The 24,692-nt window shown below is 47.7% G+C and overlaps 3 protein-coding genes across 4 annotated transcripts; 2 read left to right on the forward strand and 1 right to left on the reverse strand.

The window, feature by feature from the left end:
* The first annotated feature begins 1,178 nt into the window (after positions 1-1,178).
* LOC133885083 (protein argonaute 4B) lies at positions 1,179-9,111 on the forward strand. Its single transcript, XM_062324718.1, has 23 exons — positions 1,179-1,353; positions 3,235-3,498; positions 3,605-3,810; positions 3,905-4,129; positions 4,241-4,377; positions 4,474-4,571; positions 4,685-4,782; positions 5,046-5,211; positions 5,302-5,418; positions 5,515-5,622; positions 5,715-5,777; positions 5,870-5,983; positions 6,508-6,673; positions 6,757-6,869; positions 6,964-7,101; positions 7,207-7,334; positions 7,441-7,506; positions 7,638-7,701; positions 7,824-7,935; positions 8,066-8,139; positions 8,270-8,364; positions 8,453-8,484; positions 8,573-9,111. Exons 2-23 carry the CDS (start codon positions 3,259-3,261, stop codon positions 8,749-8,751), a joined length of 2,739 nt encoding a protein of 912 aa, XP_062180702.1. The 5' UTR covers positions 1,179-1,353; positions 3,235-3,258; the 3' UTR covers positions 8,752-9,111.
* A 218-nt stretch (positions 9,112-9,329) lies between these two features.
* LOC133885084 (reticulon-like protein B12) lies at positions 9,330-11,420 on the reverse strand. Of its 2 annotated transcripts, XM_062324719.1 has the most exons (4): positions 11,076-11,415; positions 10,734-10,926; positions 10,048-10,259; positions 9,330-9,868 (listed from the first exon to the last, which is right to left on the reverse strand). In XM_062324719.1, exons 1-4 carry the CDS (start codon positions 11,137-11,139, stop codon positions 9,690-9,692), a joined length of 648 nt encoding a protein of 215 aa, XP_062180703.1. In that variant the 5' UTR covers positions 11,140-11,415; the 3' UTR covers positions 9,330-9,689. The 2 variants fall into 2 exon arrangements, with proteins under 2 accessions (XP_062180703.1, XP_062180704.1); XM_062324720.1 differs by lacking the exon at positions 10,048-10,259 and having other exon boundaries at positions 11,076-11,420.
* Positions 11,421-15,794: 4,374 nt separating this feature from the next.
* On the forward strand, positions 15,795-16,367 carry LOC133884202 (uncharacterized). The gene is made up of 2 exons (XM_062323546.1): positions 15,795-16,070; positions 16,113-16,367. Exons 1-2 carry the CDS (start codon positions 15,795-15,797, stop codon positions 16,365-16,367), a joined length of 531 nt encoding a protein of 176 aa, XP_062179530.1.
* The last annotated feature ends 8,325 nt before the right edge of the window (positions 16,368-24,692 follow it).

A 24,692-nucleotide genomic window follows, 5' to 3' on the forward strand; every position in this document is an offset into this window, starting at 1 on the left:
ATAACATCGGGAAAGAGGAATAAGGGTTTATCCAACCTTGAAATACATTTTGCATCACACAAAATAAATTCCTTTTAAACTCTAAAGAAAAAATTGGAAATGCTTTCAAATTTTAGGAAAAATATTATTTTATTATTTTAAAATGCTCACAACCCAAAATCTAAATTTTAGGGCGTGACAGTTGCGCAAAATACTAATGGTCATCTTTTGAATCTTGAGGTCTATTTTGAAACTCTGCATCAACTAAGCATAAAAATGTTCGACACTTTTATACATAGGTCTCAAGATATCCTTGTCTATTGAGTAAAATAAGGACAATACTATCTCTTTTGGACTATATAATATTTCACTGTTCCCATAAAAAAAAACATAAATTGCCACGTATTCGACATACCTGACAACCATCCCAAAATACTAACATTATTGTGATAGAACAAAAATAATTATGTAAAACTGCATCAATGAAAAATTGATCACAAACATAGCCCAACAAATAATCTATATTACAACAAAATATCTCCATATCACTATATCAAACACCTCTAAATCCTACATCTACTACCTCATTATGTCTACACTATATCTAAATCTTACATCTAATATCTAACATATGTCTAAATACTGCATGCACTAGTGACTGTCATATCGGACGAATCCACCTAAAAGTTCTCGTCTGTTGAATGGATGAGATCTTTTAGGTATTTAACTTGATCGCGCCAACCCTACAGATGTCAGCCGCTCATTCCATTCCTACGTAGCCAAGAGGAGAGGAGAGTAGCCACAGAGTTCTCACCTGTTGCCGTTCAGTGGGTGAGATTAAGTTCTCGTCTACTGAACGGACGAAAACTTCATCTCTCCAGTTATTAAATGCACTAAACATTGGAGCTCGCAAGTTCTTACCATTCAACGGACAAGATCTTATCCTCGTCCGTTGAACGAACAACAATAACATACGCATACAATTTTTCTAAACAGATATATATTCTTAAAAATATTAAAATATATTTCTAAATCCAACATGACACAAGAACGAAAGATTCCAACAACGGCCCGCATTGATTTCAGTCTGGGACTGGGATGGGATCCCAGCAGCTCAAGACCGCCTTGTACCAGTCACCGAGGAGAGGACTGAGGAGAGGACAGGAGGTGCCAGGCCGCGACGCGACCCAACGGTGCGGTGCTTCCCTCCCTCATTTAAGATTAAGGTAGGAGCGAGGGGCAGCTGCTCTGAGCAGGGGAAGGCGTTGGGATTTTTCCTCTCTTCCTTTCTGCATCGGGGACTGAGTGAGGACTCAGAGGAGGCGGCATGTCTCTGTCTCTCCGCTCCGCTCTGCTCCGTCTTTCTTTCTTTTGGTAATGCCCTCTTCCGTCCCTAAGCGTTGCATTAATCAACACCTCGACGCCCCCCTCTTGATTTGAGTCTTGCTTGGCTACATACATTCCTCAATCTGCAATGCTGCATGCATAACCCTAGATTATTATGCCCATTTCCCTCCTGCCTCTTCTTCAATCTTCTCTAGGGCAGTGAGGGGAGAACCCCAAAGCCTTGCTTTCCCCCCCCTTTTCTCAACATATCCTAGGGTTTTGGGGGACCTTTCTTTCTTTTCTCGCACATTAATTCATGCTACCGCTCTTGCTCTTCACTGATTCTAAAAAAGGAGGAGAGAAACCCCAGGATTTTTGGGCTTTTCCTTCCCTTTTAGTGCTTTTTGCAAACAGATTCCAGTATTACGATGCTTTTCCAAACCACGCTGTTTTGGGGGTTTTACTGTCAAGTCCTTAGTATCTCATCTCTCCAAAGAATGATTTCTTAAAAAAAAAAAAATAAGATCATTCTTTTCACAGAAAAAAAAACTCTATCTTTGGATTTAGGGCTTTTTTTAATAGTGTTTTTGCAGCAGCTAAATGCATTACGTTGCTTTTCAAATCACGATGTCTTGGGAGTTTCTTTAGGGGTTTTACTGTGTGCTTAGTTTGTCTCCAAGGAAAGATCTCCTTTCTAGGGACCATTCTTTTCATAGAGGCAAGCTGTTAAATTCTCATTTACACCAAAAGCCTTGATCTTTCTCTTTATTTTCTCAAACCTTGTTTCTTTGGGACAGGTTTAAGGTGACCTGGGTGGACCTCTTTACTTCTTTCAACAAAATCTTGTCTATGGCATACACCTGTTTATTATCTTTCAGTGTTTTCCCCCCAAATCCTTTCTCAGGCATACACCTGTTTGTGTTGTAACTACAATCATGTTTTTAAGCAAACCTACTACTAAGGTTCTTTTAGATGATTGGCTGAGTAGTTTCTTATAGTTGGCATGTTAGGGTCTTGATTTGGGCTTGCAGCCTTTGCACTCTCTTTGTACCCACTCTTTTTAAATGAAAATAGAAAAAAAATCAGTAGGGGACTTCCCCTTCTGTTCTGGCAAAAAAAAAGGAGCAAAAACAGCTGTGTTCTACGTGAAGTGGAAGTTTGTAACCAAGTTGGGGACTCACCTTCTCGTCCTCTACTATGCTACCTTCTTGCTTCAAATGTCATAATAGACTGACATATTATTTATGTATACTACTCGTTAAGTGTGCAAGCAACACAAGCACAATTTCATGAACAGCTTTGGGAGTGAAGAAGAAAAAAAAAGTGTATTTGTTTCAAAGCTAGAGAGTATAGGCTCATATGAAACAATTCTTTTGTTGATACTAGTATTAATATCAGCATTATATAATATAACATGTTATCGTAGACTACCATCAACCTTTTCTGCCAAGGGTGCGCGATTAGACGAAGTTTATGAATTATTTGTTAGATCGTAGAAGAGATTCAGTTCATGTACTGAACATGTCATTACCCAAAAGGGTCACATGGAAGGAGTAAATCAAAATTCGGCAGTAGAGAGTAGAAACTATGCACAAGGAGAACTGAGGTGAGATCAGGAGTTGGTGAAAGAATTTGGGCAGCGTATCGTTATATGGTTCTGATCCTGCAAGACGTTACGCTATTATAGTCATTCAATTCACTACACAGACTCTGTATAATTTGAATTCTCCTGATAAAGTAGTAAACAAAAAACACAAATTTAAATACTTATAATTATATGTTAGTGTATATGATTGTAAAAGGTGTGTGCTAAGTAATCCATAGATTTAATGTTTTATTTATTGTGCTGCTGTTGCATTGATATCAGATTCTTTAAAGTGCTTATATTTCTTCGCATGGTTTCATTGTCGTACTTTTCTCCCCTTGCAGAGCGCCCTGTTTGTTTTCTCTTAAATGGGCTCTCATGATGGGGAGGCCAACGAGTTGCCGCCACCACCTCCCATACCACCAAACGTGGTGCCCATTAAAGCTGATGATGCTGAGAGGGAATCACCTCCAAACAAGCCAGAAAAGCCTAAGAGGGTACCAATGGCCAGACCCGGTATAGGAAAAAAAGGGCAGTTGATCCAGCTCTATTCAAATCACTTTAAAGTCTCCGTGAAGAGTACAGAAGATTATTTCTTCCACTACTATGTACGTATGCTGTCCTAGTTCATGACCCCTATTTGAAATATATTAATTTGTGACCTTATTTTGCATACATCCTTGGCCGTTTGATAGTCATGTTTGTCTTGAATAGGTGAACCTTAAGTATGAGGATGATCGACCCGTTGAGGGGAAAGGGATAGGCAGAAAGGTGATTGATAAACTGCAGCAGACCTATCACTCTGAGCTTTCTAACAAGGACTTTGCATATGATGGAGAAAAGAGCCTGTTTACAATTGGGGCTCTTCCACAAGTAAATAATGAGTTCACTGTACTTTTGGAGGACGTCTCTACCGGAAAGTTAGTTTTATTCTTTGACCTGCTCTCTTGCTGTTTATGCGTACCTGGAATTGTAATTGGTAATCCATATTGTTTAATTCTCTCGCGGTTGTAGGACTGCTGCCAATGGGAGCCCTGGAGGTAACGACAGTCCTGGAGGTGGTGACAGGAAAAGAGTGAGGAGGCCATACCAGACGAAGACATTCAAAGTGGAGTTGTGCCTTGCAGCAAAAGTTCCTATGAGTGCCATCGGTCAAGTCCTTAGAGGTGAAGAATCAGAGAACTCCCAGGAGGTTCTCCGTGTGTTTGATATAATACTGAGGCAACATTCTGCAAAACAGTATGTATCTTCATGGACAATTATTCCTAGCTTCTTCTGTGGTTAGGCTGTTATATGCCATTCATCATGAGGTTATGACTGCAATTAAATTTTTTTTATCACTATTTGCAGGGGCTGCCTTTTAGTCCGCCAGTCATTTTTCCACAACAACCCTTCTAATTTTGTTGACTTGGGTGGTGGTGTGATGGGTTGTCGTGGATTTCATTCAAGCTTCCGTGGCACACAGAGTGGACTTTCCCTGAATATTGGTACGTATTTCGTCCTACACTAGTATTGTCTATTCTGGAAAACTTACATCTGATCGTTCGTGCTCATGTGAACCTTTTTTTTTTGAAATTTTGCAGATGTTTCGACAACAATGATTGTAAAACCTGGCCCTGTAATTGATTTTCTTCTTTCTAACCAGAAAGTTGACCACCCTGGCAGAATTGACTGGCAGAAGGTAAGTTGCATCTTTGATATTGTTGATTACTAATTTATTATACTGCATGAACAATAACCCAACCATGCTTATTTTGATCATTCTAAATTGGATGTATGCCTTACTCAATACAGGCCAAGCGTGCCCTCAAGAATTTGAGGATAAAAACTACACCTGCAAATTCAGAATTCAAGATTATTGGTCTGAGTGACAGGAATTGCAAAGAACAGATGTGAGAACATATTTTTCTTGTTCTATTCATTTCTATCAGTGATTTACTTAATAGTTGAAATAAGGTTTCCTAGTGTTTTGAGCTTGTTTCTGATTTTTTTTATTCACCAAATCTTACTGTCATTAATTGCTTTCTGGTATCAATGCTTAACTTAACATATGATGGAGGTATTCTTATATTTTGAGCTTGTCTTAGAATTCACTTTTGCTCTGCGAATCTTACTGTCATTTATTAATTGCTTTCTGATCAACATGTGTAACTAGGTTTCCACTGAAGCAGAGGAATGGTGGCAACGAAGACTGTGGTACTGTTGAAATAACCGTCTATGACTACTATTTGAACAAAAAAGGAATCAAACTGCAGTATTCTGGTGATCTTCCCTGTATAAATGTGGGGAGGCCAAAGCGTCCAACATATTTCCCGATAGAGGTTTGTTTCATTTTTGCTAATGCACATCCTTAAATCTCTTCATTTACTGAAATTATTAGCATCTTAATTCCTGTTGTGTTGTATTACTAGCTTTGCTCACTTGTTCCACTGCAAAGATACACAAAAGCTTTGTCTACGCTTCAAAGGTCTTCCCTTGTGGAGAAGTCCAGACAGAAGCCTCAAGAAAGGATGACAGTCCTTAATGATGTGAGTTGGTATCCTTGATTTTAGCATGCTGCAACTGCACGGGATTGATCTCTATGACTATATTAATGAACACTTTATGTTTACACTGATTGCTAGGCACTGCAACATAGTAACTATGATTCCGACCCCATGTTGAGGGCTTGTCGCATTTCAATTGCTTCAAATTTTACTCAAGTTGAAGGAAGGGTCCTGCAAGCCCCGAAGGTGGGTGACATTTCTTTGAACTTTAAGACGCTGAACTGTATCAGTGTCATTGTGTCAGCTACATGCATCTAAGTAAATTTTGTATCATGTAGTTGAAGGCCGGCAATGGTGAAGATATCTTCCCACGAAATGGACGGTGGAATTTCACCAACAAGGTCAGCATGCTTCTCTTTATATCGCCTCAAGTACTTCTTGATTACGAAGGATCTTTCTGATGATTTTGCCAATCCCCCCCTCCCCCTTTCAGAAGCTAATCCAAACCTGCACTGTGGATAAGTGGGCGGTTGTTAATTTCTCTGCACGCTGTGACGTTCGGAATCTTATCCGTGACCTGATCAGAAATGCATCTGCAAAGGGAGTTGTATGTTTTAGCTTTTCACATTTTTTTTGCTGAAATTGCAAATACCCCCCCCCCCTACAAGTTTTATAGTTGCATTTACCACCCCACAAGTCTAACGTTATTGCAAAATCCCCATCAGGGTTCTCATATGAGACCATGTTAACATATTTGCCATGTTGTGACCTTAAGAGCTCCATGTAGGCTCATAGAATAGATAGAAGATGATTGGTCTGATTTGTGGAGGGAATTGCGATGACATATTTGATTCAATGGACTTTATAGTGCGCTGTTAGTCCCTTCCCCATCTCCACCTTTTCATGCTGGCAGCCTACATGGAGCACTCCGGGTCACATCACGGCAAATATGTTAATATAGCACCAAGTTAGAACCCTAAGGGGAGATTTCACAACAGGGTTAGACTTGTAGGGTGGTAAACACAACTATTTTACTTGCAGGAGGGCATTTGCAACTTAAAGTGACTTGTCGGGGGTAATTGCAATTTTGCCCACATATTTCTGTTGCTCATTCTTTTTTTTTTTGGGCAGCAAATAGACCAACCTTTTGATGTGTTTGAAGAGAGCCCCTCTATGAGACACGCACTTGTGTCGAGGAGAGTGGGTGATATGTTTGAGCGGATAAAATCGAAACTTCCTGGTGCTCCTAAGTTCCTCTTGTGCCTTCTGCCTGAGAGGAAAAATTGTGAAGTTTATGGTTTGTTCATATTTGGTTGTCATTGTTACCCTTCCATATAAGTATCATACCTTTGCAGAATTACACCTTTTTGTTTCAACCAGGTCCTTGGAAGAGGAAGTGCCTTGCTGAATTTGGTATCGTCACACAATGTCTAGCTCCAACAAGAGTCAATGATCCATACCTACTTAATTTACTGATGAAGATAAATGCTAAGGTTTTTGGCATGATCTGTTTTCTTTTGCACAGTATTATTCACTAATGTATATTTAATTATTTATGGCCGTGCTCTTTCCCCTGTTGTTAACCAGCTTGGTGGGATGAACTCATTGCTTCAAATTGAGGCATCCCCTGCAATACCTTTTGTGTCGAAAGTACCTACCATCATCTTGGGTATGGATGTATCTCATGGTCAGCCTGGACAATCTGATAGACCATCCATTGCTGCGGTAAGATGGATATACTTTTACCCATATAGTTTCGCTCTGATTTTGTAAATTTATGAACTGATTGTGTGTTAATCAGTCATAACCATGACTTTCGACTTTGTTTAGGTGGTTAGCTCTCGCCAATGGCCTCTTATCTCTAAATATAGAGCATCTGTGCACACCCAATCACCCAAGCTAGAAATGATGTCCTCCTTGTTTAAGCCACAGGGAACTGAAGATAGTGGCCTCATTCGGTAAGAGGGATCATCTTAGCATGCATATATGTGCAGTATGCATGCTATGCTTTCTTATATGATGCCTTTCGAATAATATGTTTATCTTTGTACTTGGAACTTTCAGGGAATCACTGATTGACTTTTACACTAGTTCTGGAAAGCGAAAACCAGATCAAGTTATTATTTTCAGGTTTGAAGTTCTGGAATCACTATTTGCAGATATCAGTGAATCTTGTAGTCAAATGTCAGACATGTTCTTTTACTGAAATGGATAATTGATACTTTCTTAACCACCGTGGTGTAACTATTTGCTGGTTTTAGGGATGGAGTTAGTGAAAGCCAGTTTACCCAGGTCATAAACATTGAACTTGATCAGATCATTGAGGTAAACACATTTATTTGAATTGTCCTTGTACATTTGCTTAGTTCGCGGCCAACTATTGTACTGACACTAAGTAATTATTCCCCATCGCACATCATTAATGCATAGCCTTTCAATCAATGCAGGCATGCAAGTTTCTCGATGACAAGTGGTCACCCAAGTTCACAGTGGTTGTTGCTCAGAAAAATCATCACACCAAGTTTTTTCAGACTGGATCTCCGGATAATGTTCCTCCAGGTAACATTTATTTCTAATCTATTCGCAAAGTTTCTTACCACTTACTGATGGCAAAGGTTAGACATTTTCATGTGAATTGGCAGTGTCCTGTGAGACCATGGTACAAATAAATGTTAGTGCCATTCTGTAGGTACTGTTGTGGACAATAAAGTCTGTCATCCTAGGAATTATGACTTCTACATGTGTGCTCATGCTGGGATGATTGTAAGTTATCTCTGATTTGTAAATTGTCTTGACGCTAAATATTGTAGTGGTTTGCAGCCGTTCTGCGTTCTGCTTGCCTTGCCGTGCATCTTCACAGAGCTAATTGCTTTATGCTCGTTGTTTGTATCAGGGAACTACAAGGCCAACACATTACCATGTTCTGCACGATGAAATAGGTTTCTCTGCTGATGACATGCAGGAACTTGTTCATTCGCTCTCTTATGTGTACGTAGGAAACCGTGCTACATTTCACTCTGACAACTTATTGGCTAGTTACTTGTATTCATTCTAACTTGTTGCTGTGGCCTTTCAGGTATCAAAGGAGCACAACAGCCATATCAGTAGGTATGTCACTTCTGACAGTTTTCTTTTGCCTAAACTTCCCATTGTTTCCAGCAAATTACAGGGGGTGCTTGCTCGTATTTGTTTGCAGTTGCTCCAATTTGCTACGCACATCTTGCTGCTGCCCAGGTCGGCACCTTCCTCAAGTTTGAGGATATGTCAGACGCATCATCGAGCCAAGGAGGAGGCCATACGTCTGTTGGCAGCATTCCTGTGCCGGAGCTGCCTCGCCTGCATGAGAAAGTCAGGAGTTCCATGTTCTTCTGCTGATGTGCTTGGCGGAGCTGAGCGTTCTGGGTCTGGATGGTGGAGCTTTTGAACCGTCAGTCAGTCAGTTAGTGGTGTATATATATGATGCCTAGCAACTTAGAACTCTGTAGGCATGTAGAACCAGTCCTTTTGTTGCGCTGTAAAACATATGGAACGCGTTCTTCTGCCCGTTGTGGATACCGAAGCCGGAACCTTGGTTGAAGCCCTGTTCTGGAGTACGTGTTGTACCTACCTACCTAGCCCGGTTGTGCGGCTGTGCTCCTGTCCCGTTTCGTGGTAAGGAACCCGGGTGGTCGTGTTGCAGCCTTGGAGGTATTTTGTGGCGTTCTAGGCCTGAAATGCTTATGTTCAAGAATCTTAGATACTAGAGTATGTGGTACTAATTATGGTATCCGTTCACTAGGATTGTATGGCCAGGATAAATACGACAATCTCAACGCCTAACTTTCAGTTCTTGATTGCGGCCGTTGCAGTAGGGGCGCTCGTCTCTCTTTCTCCCTTGCTCGATCGTTTCTTAGCGTTTGATTGCCATGTCCGATTTCCACTCCAATTCGTAGTTCATACACAACGAGAAGGGATGAGTCAGACAGGTTGTAGAATCGAGGAGATATATGTTTTTTACACTGAATTTTGTCTCTGTACAAACTCAATTGTTGCATGTATCTCAAGGATCTAACATTCCATGGCCTGCTTTTACATTGCCGAACAACAAGCATATACATGGCCTTCAGCCACTTGCATCAGACTCCTCGACAACAGATCCAAGGAAACAAGCCACCAGCACACCACTCTAAACAAACAATCAAACATCAGCACCAATCAAAACTACTTCGATCACTATATACATGTCCAGATTCTAGGGGGCAAAAAAGCAACAAAATCGATCACTGTCCAATTCAAATCCTTGTAGAAGTATAGAACCAACCAGCAGCAGCAGGTCATGGATCCTTCAGTACCTCGATAACCCAATCCCTGACCTTGACCAAGCATTTCATGGAAAATCTCTGGTAAACCATCTCGTACATCTGCAGGTTCATGTAGGCGAACCTCATGTATCTGCCAATGCATTCTTCGTATTTCCGGTACAATGCTGGGATGGTCAGAACAGCGACAGTACCTGTGTGCATTGTGAAAGCTCTCGGTTAGTTAGAATCAATCAGAACAGTAAACCTGGCTTTCAATATAAGCTGGGCCAGTCCCCTATTGTCTAAAAAAAGAATCAATCAGAACATTGCACAGATAAATTTAGAGGAAATTGTATCTTATATGCAAAACGACAAGGAGAGATCAACTTACTTGTGTAGCAGAAAGTAGGGAAATCAGTGAGGCTGCCAGCGATAGAAATGATCCATAAGCAAAGGAAGACTTGGTAAAAGAGAACCGAGTCCTTCCCTAGGACTATATCATGGAAGGTGGAGAAGACCGTGTTGAGACCGGAATGCAGCAGGGCTGCCACTTGATCGACAATCTCCTGCGAAACACGCATCTCTGGAATAGGTGGCTCCGGCCTGCAACTCATTTGTTTGCGCAACCATCGTCATGGTTAGAAATGCTATGTCGCCGAAAGTCCAAACTACATGGATCGAAAAGGAAGTCCAAGCTAATCTTTTGAGCTAAGAAAAGAAAAGGCACAGCATTATTGTCTGTTGGCACACCATCGATCCCTGTTTGTTACACTCACACATGATGGCAGTGATCTGCTTATGATTGACAAGATTATAAACAAGGGGAGAGTAAATTCTGCAGCATTAGTAGCAGCAGCAGAATTTGAGAACTTGGATCAGCATTTGTGTGTGTGCTACTGATCCCAGAAATGAAAAGTGTGTCATGTCCCGATTAAGTTTACAATCATGTCGAGTGAACACATGCATCCTGAATTCGAAATCAGAATACTAATTAGGTGTAGTATATGTATGGGGTCGGGTGGAAATTAAACGAAATTCAATCCAATCCAATCCTCCAATGGAATCCAAAGTTGTTACCTGTTGAGGAGGCGCGCGGCCTTGGCCCACAGAAAGAGGACGGTGAGGAGGAGGAGGAGCACGGTGGAGGCGAGGGACAGCAGCGTGTAGCCCAAGCCGGAGCCGAAGAAGAGCAGCCAGGAGGAGACGGTGGCCGCCAGCAGGCAGGCGCTGACGTCGCCCCGGCCTCGCCGCCACAGCACCACGTCCCAAACTGCATGGAAATGGAATGGAAGCCCATGTACAGTTCAATGAATCTGTTGAGGATTATTCATTCATTCCTGCTCCGAATTCATCAGTGAAGTAAGCTAGGCGTTCTCTCTTTTTTGGGGAGAGAGAGAGAGAGAGGCAGGCAGGCCGTACCGAATTCTCCGACGAGAGGTGCGCTACTGACGCCGGCGACGGTTTGATCACGAGGACGGTCCATGAACGAGCAAGCTAATTAAGCTAGAGGGAGGGGGCGACGAGGAATCGAACCGGATGGAATGGAGAATTGGAGGGGAAAGAGCCAGAGAAGGGTCCTCGTCTCGTCGATGCGATGCAAGCTATGGATCCCAATTAACCAAGCAAAGCGACGACGCTTCGCTGGAATCAACGTGACGTGGGTCCATCCAACTCTCCTCCACCAGCAACAGGCGGGCAGGCACGATGATGATCCATGTCCACCGCCCGCCCGGCCCCTCTCCAATCCAATCATCCACGGCTAGCCTAGGCTGCCTACTTTCTTTCTCCATTATTTTTTCCTATAATTTCTATCGCTTTTCTTTTGCCCAACCAAAAGCTCAATTTTTTAGGGTTACTGCACGAATGCCAACTATTTATTTTAGGGTTTATTGGCGCGGGAACCCCCACATGCCACATTGTCAATGACCTCATGTCCAATCGACAATGTTCATGCTGACACCAGTCAAACCGTCTTCACCTTTATTCTTGTTAGCGTATTAAGTAAAGCGGTGTCCTGATTAAACGGATCTCACAAAGGGTATAAGCAACTAGGGGAACGTACTTCTAGAAATCTGGTCATTCGGGCGACTAGGATAGGATTACTGCGGCTAGGACAAGACCTCCCACGACCAGCCCTACTGGTTGTGAGGTCAGATTTGATACACCCATCCGAGGCGTATTTGCTGGAATGCGCTCAAATGCATTTCGTTACCAGGCGCTGGCTCCGACGGATAAAGTCATGAGTGGTACAAGGAAGGTAGTATTGTCCCATCCCGTAGCGATAAAAGGCTATGAGGTGAGGCTTCGCAGGCCGACGTAGCGCCGAGCGGCAGGTGGGACGTTATTGGGAACGACATGGAGATGCAAGTGGACGGGGACGGTGCAGAAGGACATCGATCCATCTCGTCGTATTAAATGCTGCGAAGTAGGACTCCTCAGGCCTAGTCACGACGGTGTACGGTGGCACAGCATACGACGCCATCCGAGCAGGTGGGCATGCCTGATTCTCCATAATGATGATTTGAGTTAGATATTAGAACGGGCAGAGGCCATCTTGTAGGGCCCACATGTAAGTCCTCCTCCATCCTTACTATATAAAGGGATGACCCCATTCAAGGAGGAGAGGGCTCCGGGCAACTAGCTAGAACATCATCTGTAACCAACTGAGATCTACAATAAGACAAACACAGGATGTAGGGTTGTTATTCTCCGGGAGACTCGAACCTGTATAACCCCTTGTGTCTCCAAACCCATCACCTACATATAGACACGCCTAGTATCTGAAACACGGTTCACACACCCACTGTCCAGCATACCCTGGAATCACTATCAGAGATTTACCCTCGATATTGGGCGCGCCAGGTAGGGGGCGCGTTTTCGTCGTTTCAACAAGTTTGAAAAAACTTGATCTGGCTACCCATGGCCGAATCCATGGCAATCGCTGAGTCCCGTTCTGAGGATCCCGGCCGTCGCGACATATTTGTCATGGGGTACCATCCAAACGAACCAGGTGTACTCCAGGCATGGGACACCGAGCCAGAATCAGGGAGCTCTGAGACCCAACGCGAGGTCTGCATGGCGGCCCATTCCGTAGGGGGCGCTGGAGGGCCTCATGCCTCAAACACCAGCGGCGAACCCTCAGCTTTTCGCCCAGAGGGAAACTAGCATGGCGCCGGACATGTAGGTGCTTCAAGACAGCCCCAACATTCCCAGCACCGTCCTGAGGAGCCTCTACACATGGCATTTTCTACGGTGGCATATTCACCTAGGCTATCACGCCACCCCAACACTGAGGGCTCCTATTGGAGGGTGAACTCCTCAAGCGGGGATCCGGAGGGACCCCCTTTGAGATTCGGCCGGAGGGATGATTCTGAACCCACCTCGTACGTGAAATAAATGGGAGTAAATGAGATGCAGGTGGGGTGGAATGATCGGATGCAAGAGGAAGTAAATGCTCAGGGGATTTTTAGACAGGTTCGGACCGCTCTGAGCGTAATACCCTACTCCTGTGTGTATGCTATAACTGCTCTGAGAATGTCTCTCTGAGGATCTGCTGTGTTACAAGAATATTTGTCTAAGTCTAGAGCTTCGTGCTTCCGTCATCGTCGATCGGAGTTCATCCGACGTGTTCTTGTGTCTTTTGTCGATCCAAGTCTCGGGGCCCCCATCTCCGGGGAGCCCATCGGGGTGGTAGCGTGCCCAGAAAGGATGGCGCAAGTTCCAAGGCGCCATAAATGGAAAGCAACCATCATGGGCTGCAGCTCGAGGTGATGGGGAGGGTTGAAAATGCGCCCCCGTCCGGTCTTATTCGTCATCATTCTGCTTTTCGGCGAGTGCTGCGGGGAGGGCCCACCGGGCAGCCACTGAGTAGCCTCGCGTGCCCGCCCGGTCAGAGCAGGCCTGACACAGCAGGGCGGCAGGCGGTGTGCCTCGAGTTCTGCAACGTTATCTCAAGGTGCGCCGGATAACACGCGATGGGACCCGCGCATTAAATGTCCCCATGCCTCCCTGCCAAACCGTGGCAGGGACTGACAGCAGGCGTGGGGGGAGTGGTTGGAAGTGACAGGTCACACGCCCTCTTAAATGCAGCATCGGGCCTCTCACCAGTTGACACCTCACCGCTGAGACCCTGTGGGGACCACCGGTAGAGGACTTCTCAGGCTCTCGGGGAATTGTGAGTGCTCGGGGACTACTGTTCACAGACCCGAGCACTCTCTCCCGGATATGCCCTCTCTTGGTCCTCAGGGAACTCAGGTGCTCGGGGACCACTGTTCACGGCCCCGAGCACTCTCTCCCGGAACTTGACTGTTCGGGTCCTCGGGGAACTCGGGTGCTCGGGGGCCATTGTACACAGCCCCGAGCACTCTCTCCTGGAACTGACTTCTCTTTTCATCGGCCACTGTTCATGACCCCGAGCACCCTCTCCCAGAACTCGGCCTTTTCGGGTCATCGAGGAACTCTAGTACTCGGGGACCACTGTTCATGGTCCCGAGCACCATCTCTCGGGACTTGGTCTTCTCGGACCTTGGGGAGATAACCCCCGAGGGAGGACGCCACGTGGCACTCTACTGTCCTGGCCTCAGGACTCGGGGACCCCTGGTTCCCATGTCACCGACAGCTCCCCACCTCATGACCTATCTCCGCTTCACGCCCAACGTCTCGACTACGAGACCATGAAACCAGCGCAGAACCTCCAGGCCCTACGGGTTCTCCTCAGCCACCCGCCGGTGCCCGTACCAGAGGGCTTGCCAGTGGCACCAAGGCTATGTGAACTGGCCCTCCTGGTCGAGACCACCCGACGCCAGACCATGTCGGCATGCACCGCGCCTGTCGTGAGGTCCGGTGAGGGTCGCAGTCACCATGGGTCACAGCCGGGCATGCGATGGAATAGGTCCCGTGCTCCCCCAACCACAGGGAGTACCCGTGGGCCACCACCAAGTCTGGGTGGCCAACCCTCCGACCTACGTGACTCCCTACTTCAACGTTACCTTCGTGGCGTAATCCAGAGCCTGGTGGCCACTAGAGAGGAGGAGAACAGAGCCTGACAGGTACTAGAAAAGGGCAAACAACCATATCGTATGCCTTCCATCTGCAGGGAGGCATCATATGGCTCCACCCCATCGCCAGGACACAGAGAATGCTATCTCTCCCGTAGGACACGCGCCGTCGCCCAGTAACAAGTGGCGTCCTATTACAGGACAGGGTGTTAACACCTTGTCCGCCAGGCTATGGGAGGTGCACTGGCCGGACAAATTCCGACCGGTCCTAGCCGAAAAGTATGACGGCTCGACCAACCCGGAAGAGTTCCTACAGATCTACACCACCATGGTGCAGGCCGCTGGAGGACACAGGAAGATTATGGCCAACTACTTCCCTATTTCTCTGACCGGTTCCTCCCGGTCTGGGTTGATGAATCTCCCGCGCGGGTCGGTTCACTCCTGGGAGGACCTGTGCGACCAGTTCGTCGCCAACTTCAAGGGAACCTACGCCCGACCGGGGGTCGAGGATGACTTGTATCATGTCTGATATCGACAAGATGAGTCATTACGAGACTACATCCGGAGCTTCACTAAGTGTCGAAACACCATTCCGAGGATCATAGGAGAATTTGTGGTCATAGCGTTCAAGAGGGGGGGGGGGGTCAAGGACCAGAAAATGGTCGAGAAGTTAGCCACCTGGGTAATCCGAAACACCACTGAGCTCTTCGAGCTTGCAAACAAATGCCAGCCTTACCCGCCGACGCTTCAAAAAGAAGGACGGGAAAAAGGGTTGGGGCTACTACCCGATCCACCGTACAGATGCTCACGATCTAACCAAATGCAAGGTCGTACGAGGCATCATCGACCAGGAGCTTGGAGAGCACAAGCACAAATGCAACGAAAATGATGAAGACCAGGCTGCCCCCGACCAGTCGGCGCTGGGGTACCAGCAGGCCGATCACATGGTCCATCACATCTTCGGAGGGGCCGCGACATATTCCTCTAATAGGGAATACAAGTCGGTGGTCCGGGAAGTGTGGGCAACCGTATCAGACCCGAGCCCAAGCCTCAAGTGGTCAGAGGTCCGCTCACCTTCAGCCAGACTGACCATCCGGCATGCGTCAGACGCCCTAGTCGCTACCACATTGTAGTCGAACCCATGGTACAGAACATCTGGCTAGGCCGCGTGCTCGTCGACGGTGGGAGCTCGATCAACCTTCTCTTCACTGATGCACTGGACACCCTGCAAATTCTGAGAAACTCATTAAAGCCATCCCCACCTTTCTTCGGGATCACCCTGGGCTCCTCGGCCAAGTCTCTAGGACAAATCAAGGTACCAATCACCTTCGGCTCGCCGGACAACTTCAGGACCGAAAAGGTCCTCTTCGATGTGGCCGACTTCGGGATTGCGTATAACGCGATCCTCGGGCGATCGGCAATGGCCCAGTTCATGGCTGTTGCTCACTATGTGTACTAGGCAATCAAGATCCATGGGCCAACAGGGGCCATCACTGTTGCTAGAAACGCCAAGACGGCCTTGCACTGCGACAAGTGGAGCCTCGACATGGTCGAGCTAACTCCCAGGTCGCAGCACGAGACCGCTGAACCCAACGGATGGCCAGTAAAAGTCCAGGTCATCGCCAGCCCAAACGATCGACTCAAAGCAGTAAGCCTGGACAACACCAACCTGACTAAGACAGTCCAGATTGGGGCCTCGCTGGACCCTAAATAGGAACTCGCGCTCATCACCTTCCTCCGGGCGAACACATACATCTTTTCATGGGGTCCCTCTAATATGCCCAGAGTCCCCAGGAATGTGATCGAGCACAAGCTATCTATACGGTCGGATGCACAACCCGTCAGGCAGAAGACGCGTTGGTTCACGGCTGACCGGAAGGAAGCACTTCGACAGGAGATCGACAAGCTCCTGGAGGCAGGCTTCATCCAGGAGGTGCAGTACCTAGAATGGCTGGCTAACCCAGTCATGGTTCGAAAGCACAATGGTAAGTGGAGGATGTGTGTCGACTTCATCGACCTAAATAAGGCATGCCTGAAAGATCTTTTCCCCATTCCCCGAATCGACCAACTAGATGACTCAATTGCCGACAGCGACCTGTTATGCTTCTTTGATGCCCGATCGGGGTACCATCAGATTAGCATGTGTAGGGGGGATGAAGAAAAAATGGCTTTTGTTACACCCTTTGGGGTCTTTTGTTATGTAAAAATGCCTTTTGGCTTGAAAAGCGCCGGTGTAACACCCAAAACTTCAAAATTTGCAATAATTTAAAATTTTGCTAGAAATTAAATAAGTGGATTTCATTTTAGCTCTATAGGAAATTAATTTCTAAATTTAATTTGGAGTAGGTTGAATGTTTGTCGCATTCATGCCGTTGTAGTTGCAATAAGGTTTTATCGTGTGGGAAATTTTTGCTAAAATTTGCTAGAGTTCGCTCGGTTAAAATCTCTTTTGGAAAATAAGTTTGAAACCTAGAGCAAAGAAAAAGATTTCTAAAATAGAAAACCCTTCCTGGGCCGTCTTCCCCGCGCCGGCCCAACCCGCCTCTTTCCCCCTCCCTTTTCTCTCCCGCCGTGGGCCGCGCCCCTCCTTTTCCCGCGCCGGCCCGCAGGCCGAGCCGGCCTGCCGCGCCCACCGAGCCGCCTCACCTCCGCCCGCCTCGCTGCCAAGTGGGCCCGGCTCCGAGCCGAGCCGCCCTCCCGCCCGAGCCGTCGAGCCGCCGGCTCACCTTCTTCCTCATCCCGCCACCGGACACCGACGCCCCCAATCGTCGCGACCGTTTCAAATCGAAGCCTCCCCGTGCTTTAACTCTCCAATCAAACCACACCACCGTGATCGCCGCCCCCTATTCCCTCCATTTTGGGCCGTTTCCCCCTTGAATTCCCACTCGTTTGCATGGAAACCGAAGTTTTTAGTGCATTCGAGCCGCCGGCCGAATCTCCTCAAATCCGGCCGTTCCACTCCTCCTCTCGGGTATTTAAGGGCTCCATCGGCATCCTTGTTCGGTTCCGCACCCGAATACCCCGTTTCCCCTCTCTCTTGTGCACGGATTCGAGCCGCCGCCGTCACCTCCATTGCCGCCGGTAAGGAGCTCGGTCGCCGCTCTCTTTCTCCTCAACCGAACCGCGATTAAGCTCGTTCTTCGCTCTTTTGGTGCCGTTGGACCTCTAGGAGCTCACTCCGGCGCTTCTTGGAGCTTCTCCCGCCGTCGGACGCCGTTCCCGCCGAGCCGCCTCACCTCCGCCCGCCGTTCTCCATCGCCGGCCACCTCTGGACCTCTTCCGCCGCCGGTAAGCCCGCAGTAAGTTTCCCCGCGAGCTCCTCGTTGCTATGCGCCAAGTCCCGATGTAATCCGTGGCCGGATGCGCCTTTTGCGCATCGCCGGTGAGCCCGCCGCCGTCCCCGTCGTCGCCGGCCGCCACTCCCACCGTTGAAACCGCCGGCGCCACCCCCCTTTTTGATTCCCGGCCGTCGGATCCCGGTTCTTCTGCCTGGATTAGACCGGTCAATTTTTATACCCCTTCGGTCCACCATGGACCGGTGGACCGATGCTCTTTTAGTGGTCCACAAGCCCGTAGACCAATTCCATGTCATTTCCAATTAAGAAATAATTCAGTAATTGTTTTATTGCGTCATAATCCAATTTTCAGTATAAAATTATTTCGGTTTACTCTCTGGAAAACATGTAAAATTTGCAGTAAAGTCTCTACATCTTCAAAAGCTTATAACTTTTTGCTCGTAGCTCCGATTTTGGCGATTTTCACGTCAAATCGTTCGTAGCGTCGTGTAGAATCTTTTTGTAGAGTTTTTGAATAGTTTCAGTACTATTTGGTGTACTGTTCTTAGAGTTTTGTTTGGTTTGTGTTTTTCCGGTCAGTCGTTTAGGAGCTGAGCAGTTCGGCAACTTCCAAGACCAAGTTTTCGAGGACTTTGAGCAGCAACCCGGTGAAGGCAAGTGGCCTTGAGCATTTCTATACCAGTTTTAGGACTTGCAGGTGTAGTTTTTATCCTTCAATATGCATGCTGTCCAAAATGATATCCCATGCTAGGGTTTACTAGTTTTGTCTTGATATTTTCCTTGTCGCCGTTGATGTATCGGGTTAAGAAGGTGGGTAGATCATGCTAGCGCTGTCCGGGTGGGAAAAATGGTTAATATTGATTAATGAACTATGTAACGCTGTCCAGGTGGAAAAATGGTAATTCTTTTGTAGCAACATGGTATAGGTCTTCCCCAACAGAATGGATGGATTGTGGTGGTGCCTATGGCAAGTTTGTGTATGTATCTGTTTGGGGTCCTAAGGACCGGTTCTTGGGCATGTAACCAAGTTATATCCGTACAACCACGAGGCCTATATGGGTACGGCCTGACCAAATAATTAACGACCACCGATTCTGTGGGCATCACTGGTTGAGTATGTGGCACAAGAGGGGGCTTCTGCAGCGACTCGGTCGGCTGTTAGCGGTGAAACCTTAGTGGGTGCCTACAAATCGGCGGGAGTTTTGTAAAGGCCTTGTAGTGAGACCCCGACTCCTTACCCCGGAAGTATGGAGTAACAAGGGAATCACGACTCGTGGATCTGTGCAAACTCTGCAGAGTATCAAACTGGTCGATCAGCCGTGCTCATGGTCAAGAGGGAGCTTGGACCTCTTCAAGATTAGTTGGATCTGGGTTTTGGTATGGTTGGTCGGGTAGCCAGGTAATGGGATCATCTGGTGAGCTTTGGGTAATCGGATATGGGATACCCGGTGAGTCAAACCCCTTTGGTTATAACAAGTGTCTTCGCACCTAGTAAATAGAATGCCTGTTGTTGGAAGTATAGGTTAAGTCATCGTTTTAGTTGCTTAGTGCTAATAACCCCTGTCAAGCCTTTTTCTTGTCTAAAGCCTCATACCCTACTTTCCCTGCACTTGCGGAGTACAACCTTTTGTACTCACCCTTGTTATTCTCCCCTGCATTCTTCCGCCAATCAGAAGCTGTCTTTGAAGCTGGTACCTTCGACCTCGATGACTTCGATCCCGAGCTGCTGTTCTAGGCCGTGGAGCCCCCGGTTGACGTCTTCGCCTGTGGAAGCTGGAGCCGCTGGCGCTGAAGACCCCTCTTGTCCCCCGCTGTGTTTTCTTTCAGACCCTCGGGTCATTTTGTAATAAGGTTAAGTACGATGTATCTTTGGCACTGTGATGATAACACTAATGATGTAAGCGCATGTATGGAAGTTGTTCCTGCATACATGTGTTGTGTCCGGTTTTGGTTCCTTTAAAACTGGGTGTTACAGAAGTGGTATCAGAGCCGTGCTGACCGTAGGACGCAGCCTAGGTAGACTGGACACGCTAAGGACTTATGTTTGTACAAAATTTACTTTCACAAAATTGTATTCCTCCAGTTATTCCTTTCTCGGTCTACTGCTTTTTATAAAATGGTTACTAATTTCTGACTTTTCCAAAAGTTTAGATGGCCCGTACGAAGATCACCCCGCGCAAGCGCGTGCTGGTTCCCGACGTGGAGGTTCCTGCTGGTGCAGTCTGGAGGTACCAACCCCCAGCTGAGTTCTACTCCGACGGACAGCTGGCAGGGTACTTCGCCCGCACGTTGTGGTATCTGCTGCAGGGTCTCGGCTACCACGACGCTCCACTCTTCAAAGGCGTCAGAGTTCCGCTTGGAGACCGTGGTTACTCCTGGACAGTGGAGGTAACAATGTTCGAGAAGCCCTCCACCGACGACCTTCGCCGAGTTCGCCGAGTCCACTCAGCCACCGCCCCTAGAGCTACGTTCGAGGCAGGGATCGAGGACGCTGCTAGCCAGGCTCTGGCTGTTCTCTGCCAGGAGAACAGACAGGACCTCCGCCTCACTCAGTTCGGGAAGTTCCCGCAGCGCCCGTCAGGCAGTCTGGAGGTCATCTTCGCGCCCGTCAACAATGAGCTGGATCTCCATTTGCAAGAGCAGGTCCGCCTCACCGCCGCCCTCTACGCCGAGCTAGACAGAGCACTCGATGAGTTGGAGGATCTTCACCAGCGCCACGCCGAGCATGAGCAAATGATCTACGAGCTAGAGATCATGCTGCAGGATCCCGACCAACACCCCGACGAGGCTCCACCAGCACCGCCTTCCGCCCCTGCACCGCCCCGCTCTCCTTCGCGCAAGAGGCTCCGTCAGGCAGATGTTGCAGGACCTTCAGGCACCGCCGGCCAGGAGTAGAGTCGAGCTAGGAAGTTGTCCCCTAGCAGAATAAGTCGTTTAGACTCGTGTCGTTTGTAGTAGGGTGTGCTTGTGCTTGTGCCTGTTCTGTGGAGACCTTGTTTTGAGTTGGATCTTTGCTTGAGTGTTGGTGTGATGTAGGGGTTTCCCCTCTATATTTCATCAGTTATTATAATAATAGTCGGGAGTCCTTTTTTTTTTTTTTCTGTTTCCTTCAGTTTCTATCAGTTCTTGTCTCATTTTCCGTCCCTGTTTTTTTCCCTTATGCTTCGCGCCTTGGCAACAACAGATGGTGAACACCCGACGTAGCAACAACACCAACGACAACATCAACAACAACGCTGCCAACAATAACAACCTTCCTCCCCCGCCACCCCTCATGGACGCCAACCAAGTCATGACTCTTCTTCAAGGTTTGGTCCAAGCCATCAACCAGCAGCCTCAGGCTCAGCAGGCACCGCTGCAGCAGCCACAGTCTAGACTCCGGACTTTCTTGAGCACCCAGCCACCTACCTTTTCTCGGGTCATTTTGTAATAAGGTTAAGTACGATGTATCTTTGGCACTGTGATGATAACACTAATGATGTAAGCGCATGTATGGAAGTTGTTCCTGGCATACATGTGTTGTGCCCGATTTTGGTTCCTTTAAAACTGGGTGTTACAGCCGGCGCCACCAACCAATGGTGCATTCAACTCATTCTCTGACCACAGCTCGGGAGAAATGTTGAGGCATACATGGATGATGTGGTTGTCAAAAGTCAGATCAAGACGGACCTGAAGAAACATTTGATAATCTCCGAAAGTACTGTATGAAGCTGAACCTGGAGAAGTGTACGTTTGAGGTTCCATCAGGAAAGCTGCTGGGATTCCTCGTATCTCATTGGGGCATTGAGGCGAACCCCAACAAGATTAGAGGCATCGACCAGATGCATCCCGACCAGGTTAAATGAAGTTCAGAAACTAACGAGATGCATTGCTGTTTTGAGCAGGTTCATCTCAAGGCTGGAGGAAAAGGGACTGCCAGTCTTCAAACTCCTAAAGAAAAATGACTGCTTCCTGTGGACACCGGAGGCAGAAACAACATTCCAAGAACTGAAAAGGTACCTCTCCACCCCTCCCATACTAATCGCACCTCGGCCCAACGAGGAGCTCTTACTTTATGTTGCCACGACACCACAGGTCGCAAGCGTGGTCCTGATCGCCGAGCGAGAGGGCCTCCAGTGACTAGTGTCCTACGTTAGCGAGGTATTACATGACGCCAAGGCTCGGTACCCACAAGCTCAAAAACCGTTGTACCCCATCATGATAGCCTCTTGCAAGCTCAAACACTACTTCCAGGCTCACAAAATCAAGGTGATTTCCTCATTCCCAATTAGGGAAATTCTCCATAATAGAGATGCAATAGGGAGAACAACAAAGTGGGTAGTAGAGCTCAGGGATTTGACCTCCAGTTTGTCCCTCGAACTTCTATCAAGTCCCAGGCGCTGGCCGATTTTGTAGTCGAATTGTCGTCCTTCTAGCCTGAGCAGGTGCAGCGACCGGAGGCGAATGAGCACTGGACCATGCATTTTGACAGACCATTCACGCTAAAGGGAGTTGGAGCTGGGATGGTTCTGACCTCACCCACTGGTGACATCCTCAAGTACGTCATTCATATATATTTTCCAACCACTAATAACACTGCTGAATATGAGGGCCTCTTGTACGGAATCAGAGCAGCCTCCACACTTAGGATTAAATGACTATTAGTGATAGGGGACTCACTATTAGTCATAAACCAGGTGCAAAAGGAGTTTCAATGCTCTGACCCCACAATGGCGGCATACCTCACCCAAGTGAGAAAACTAGAGCGACGCTTCATCGGCTTTGAGGTCAAGCACGTCCCTCGCAAGGACAACTTCCTAGCCGATGAGCTGGCCCATCTAGCTTCTTCTAAAAAACCTATCACAGTCAGAGTCTTTGAAGAAAGGCTCTCACGGCCATCCACCGCGGCCTCAGGCCAAGGTGAAGGGGATGCTCCGCTCGAAAACTGAGCACCCGAGGCAACACCTTTGGAGGAAACGCCTCCTTCGGTGCCATCGACCTCGTACGGCTATCATGTGGTTGCCCTGCTTGGTTCGGGTACAACCTGGATGGATTAGATCTTGGATTACCTTCAGAACCGTGCAGTCCCTGATGACGATGCGTTAGCAGAAAAGGTCTCGCAGAGAGCCCGCAGATACTGCCTGATGGAGGGACGCCTCTACCGCTGGGGGAGCAACGACCTTTTTACTAAAGTGCATCACTAAGGAAGAGGGGAGCACAGTGCTCTCCGATATCCACGGAGGCATATGTGGTATCCATGCTTCATACCACACCTTGGTCGAAAAAGCATTCCGACAAGGATTTTATTAGCCCACTGCCCTCCAGGATGCCCACGAGTTGGTGAAATGGTGCGAGTCATGTCAGTACCACGACCGAAATACCAACCTACCTGCCCAGGCACTGCAAACCATACCACTCTCTTGGTCGTTCGCTGTCTGGGGGCTCGATATCGTGGGACCGTTCCCTAAAGCTCCAAGCAATTTTGAATTCCTGTTCGTAGCAATTGACAAGTTCACTATGTGGATCGAGGCCAAACCCATTAGGAAGATCACTGCCGCAGCGGCGATTGAGTTCATATGAGGGCTGGTAGTGCGGTTTGGCAGTCCAAATCGCATAATCACGGACAACGAAACTCAATGCACCAGTAGTGCTTTCCAAGACTACTGCAATGAAATCGGGACCAAGGTTTGTTATGCGTCTGTGGCTCACCCCCAAAGCAACAGACAAGTCGAGAGGGCAAATGGGATGATACTGCAAGGCCTCAAAATCTAGGTCTTTGACCGGCTTATGAGCTATTCGAGACGTTGGGTAGACGAGCTCCCCGTAGTACTCTAGTCGCTACTGATGACCTCCAGCCGGGCCACGGCGGAAACCCCTTTCTTCTTGGTCTTTGGCGTGGAAGCCATGCTCCCCTCTGAAATCGCCCTCCAGTCAACCCGAATCAGCAACTACTCAGAGGTCGACTAGGTGGCACGACGAGAGGACAACATAAACTTGATCGAAGAGTTTTGTGACCAAGCTCTAATTCGAGCCGCTTGATATCAACAGAGCCTCAGATGCTACCAAGACCGGAAGGTGTGACAACGAACACTGGTCGTAGTATAAGGCCGGTCAGAGTAAACTCTCCCCAAATGGGAGGTACCCTACAAAGTGGTCGATGTCACCCGACCTGGAGCAATCAGGTTAGCCATGGAGGACGACCATGAATTACACAACTCCTGGAACACCTCCCTATTGTGTAGGTTCTGGGTATAGGGTCGCTCAAAACGGGTTTGTTTCTCTGTTTTGTAGGGACTTCCAGACGAGCATGGAATACGACCTGTAAGTTCTCAAAATAAAAAAGAATCAGACTCCCTATTTTGTAGGACCTCCCTATCCGCAATAGGTCCCCGTGCAGATTGCCCCCCCGACCGCGATACGCGATCGCACTTAAAACGACCACTACCGAACCTAGCGACCGAGGGCGCCACAAAACAAGGCAACCGAAAATGCAGCGACAGGACCACTAGCCCTCGCTCAGGCTGAGCACTGGTCACCACCCATGGACCTGTCGGGCTACGACCCGCTCTGCATGCATATAACTTGACTGATGAGTGAGATTGGGCAACCAGAGGCAACTCATCGCTTCAAACACTAGAAGTTTTTCCAAAAGCCTCCAAACAATGGCCTGAGCCAATCAGCCCAAGAAGCTGCGGGACTCCCTTAGGATCCTCCAGCCATCGGCAAGGTCCTGGGAGGGGGCCAGAATGAAGACGGATACCGTA

This window comes from Phragmites australis, chromosome 11, assembly GCF_958298935.1.
Source record: "Phragmites australis chromosome 11, lpPhrAust1.1, whole genome shotgun sequence".
NCBI lineage: Eukaryota > Viridiplantae > Streptophyta > Magnoliopsida > Poales > Poaceae > Phragmites > Phragmites australis.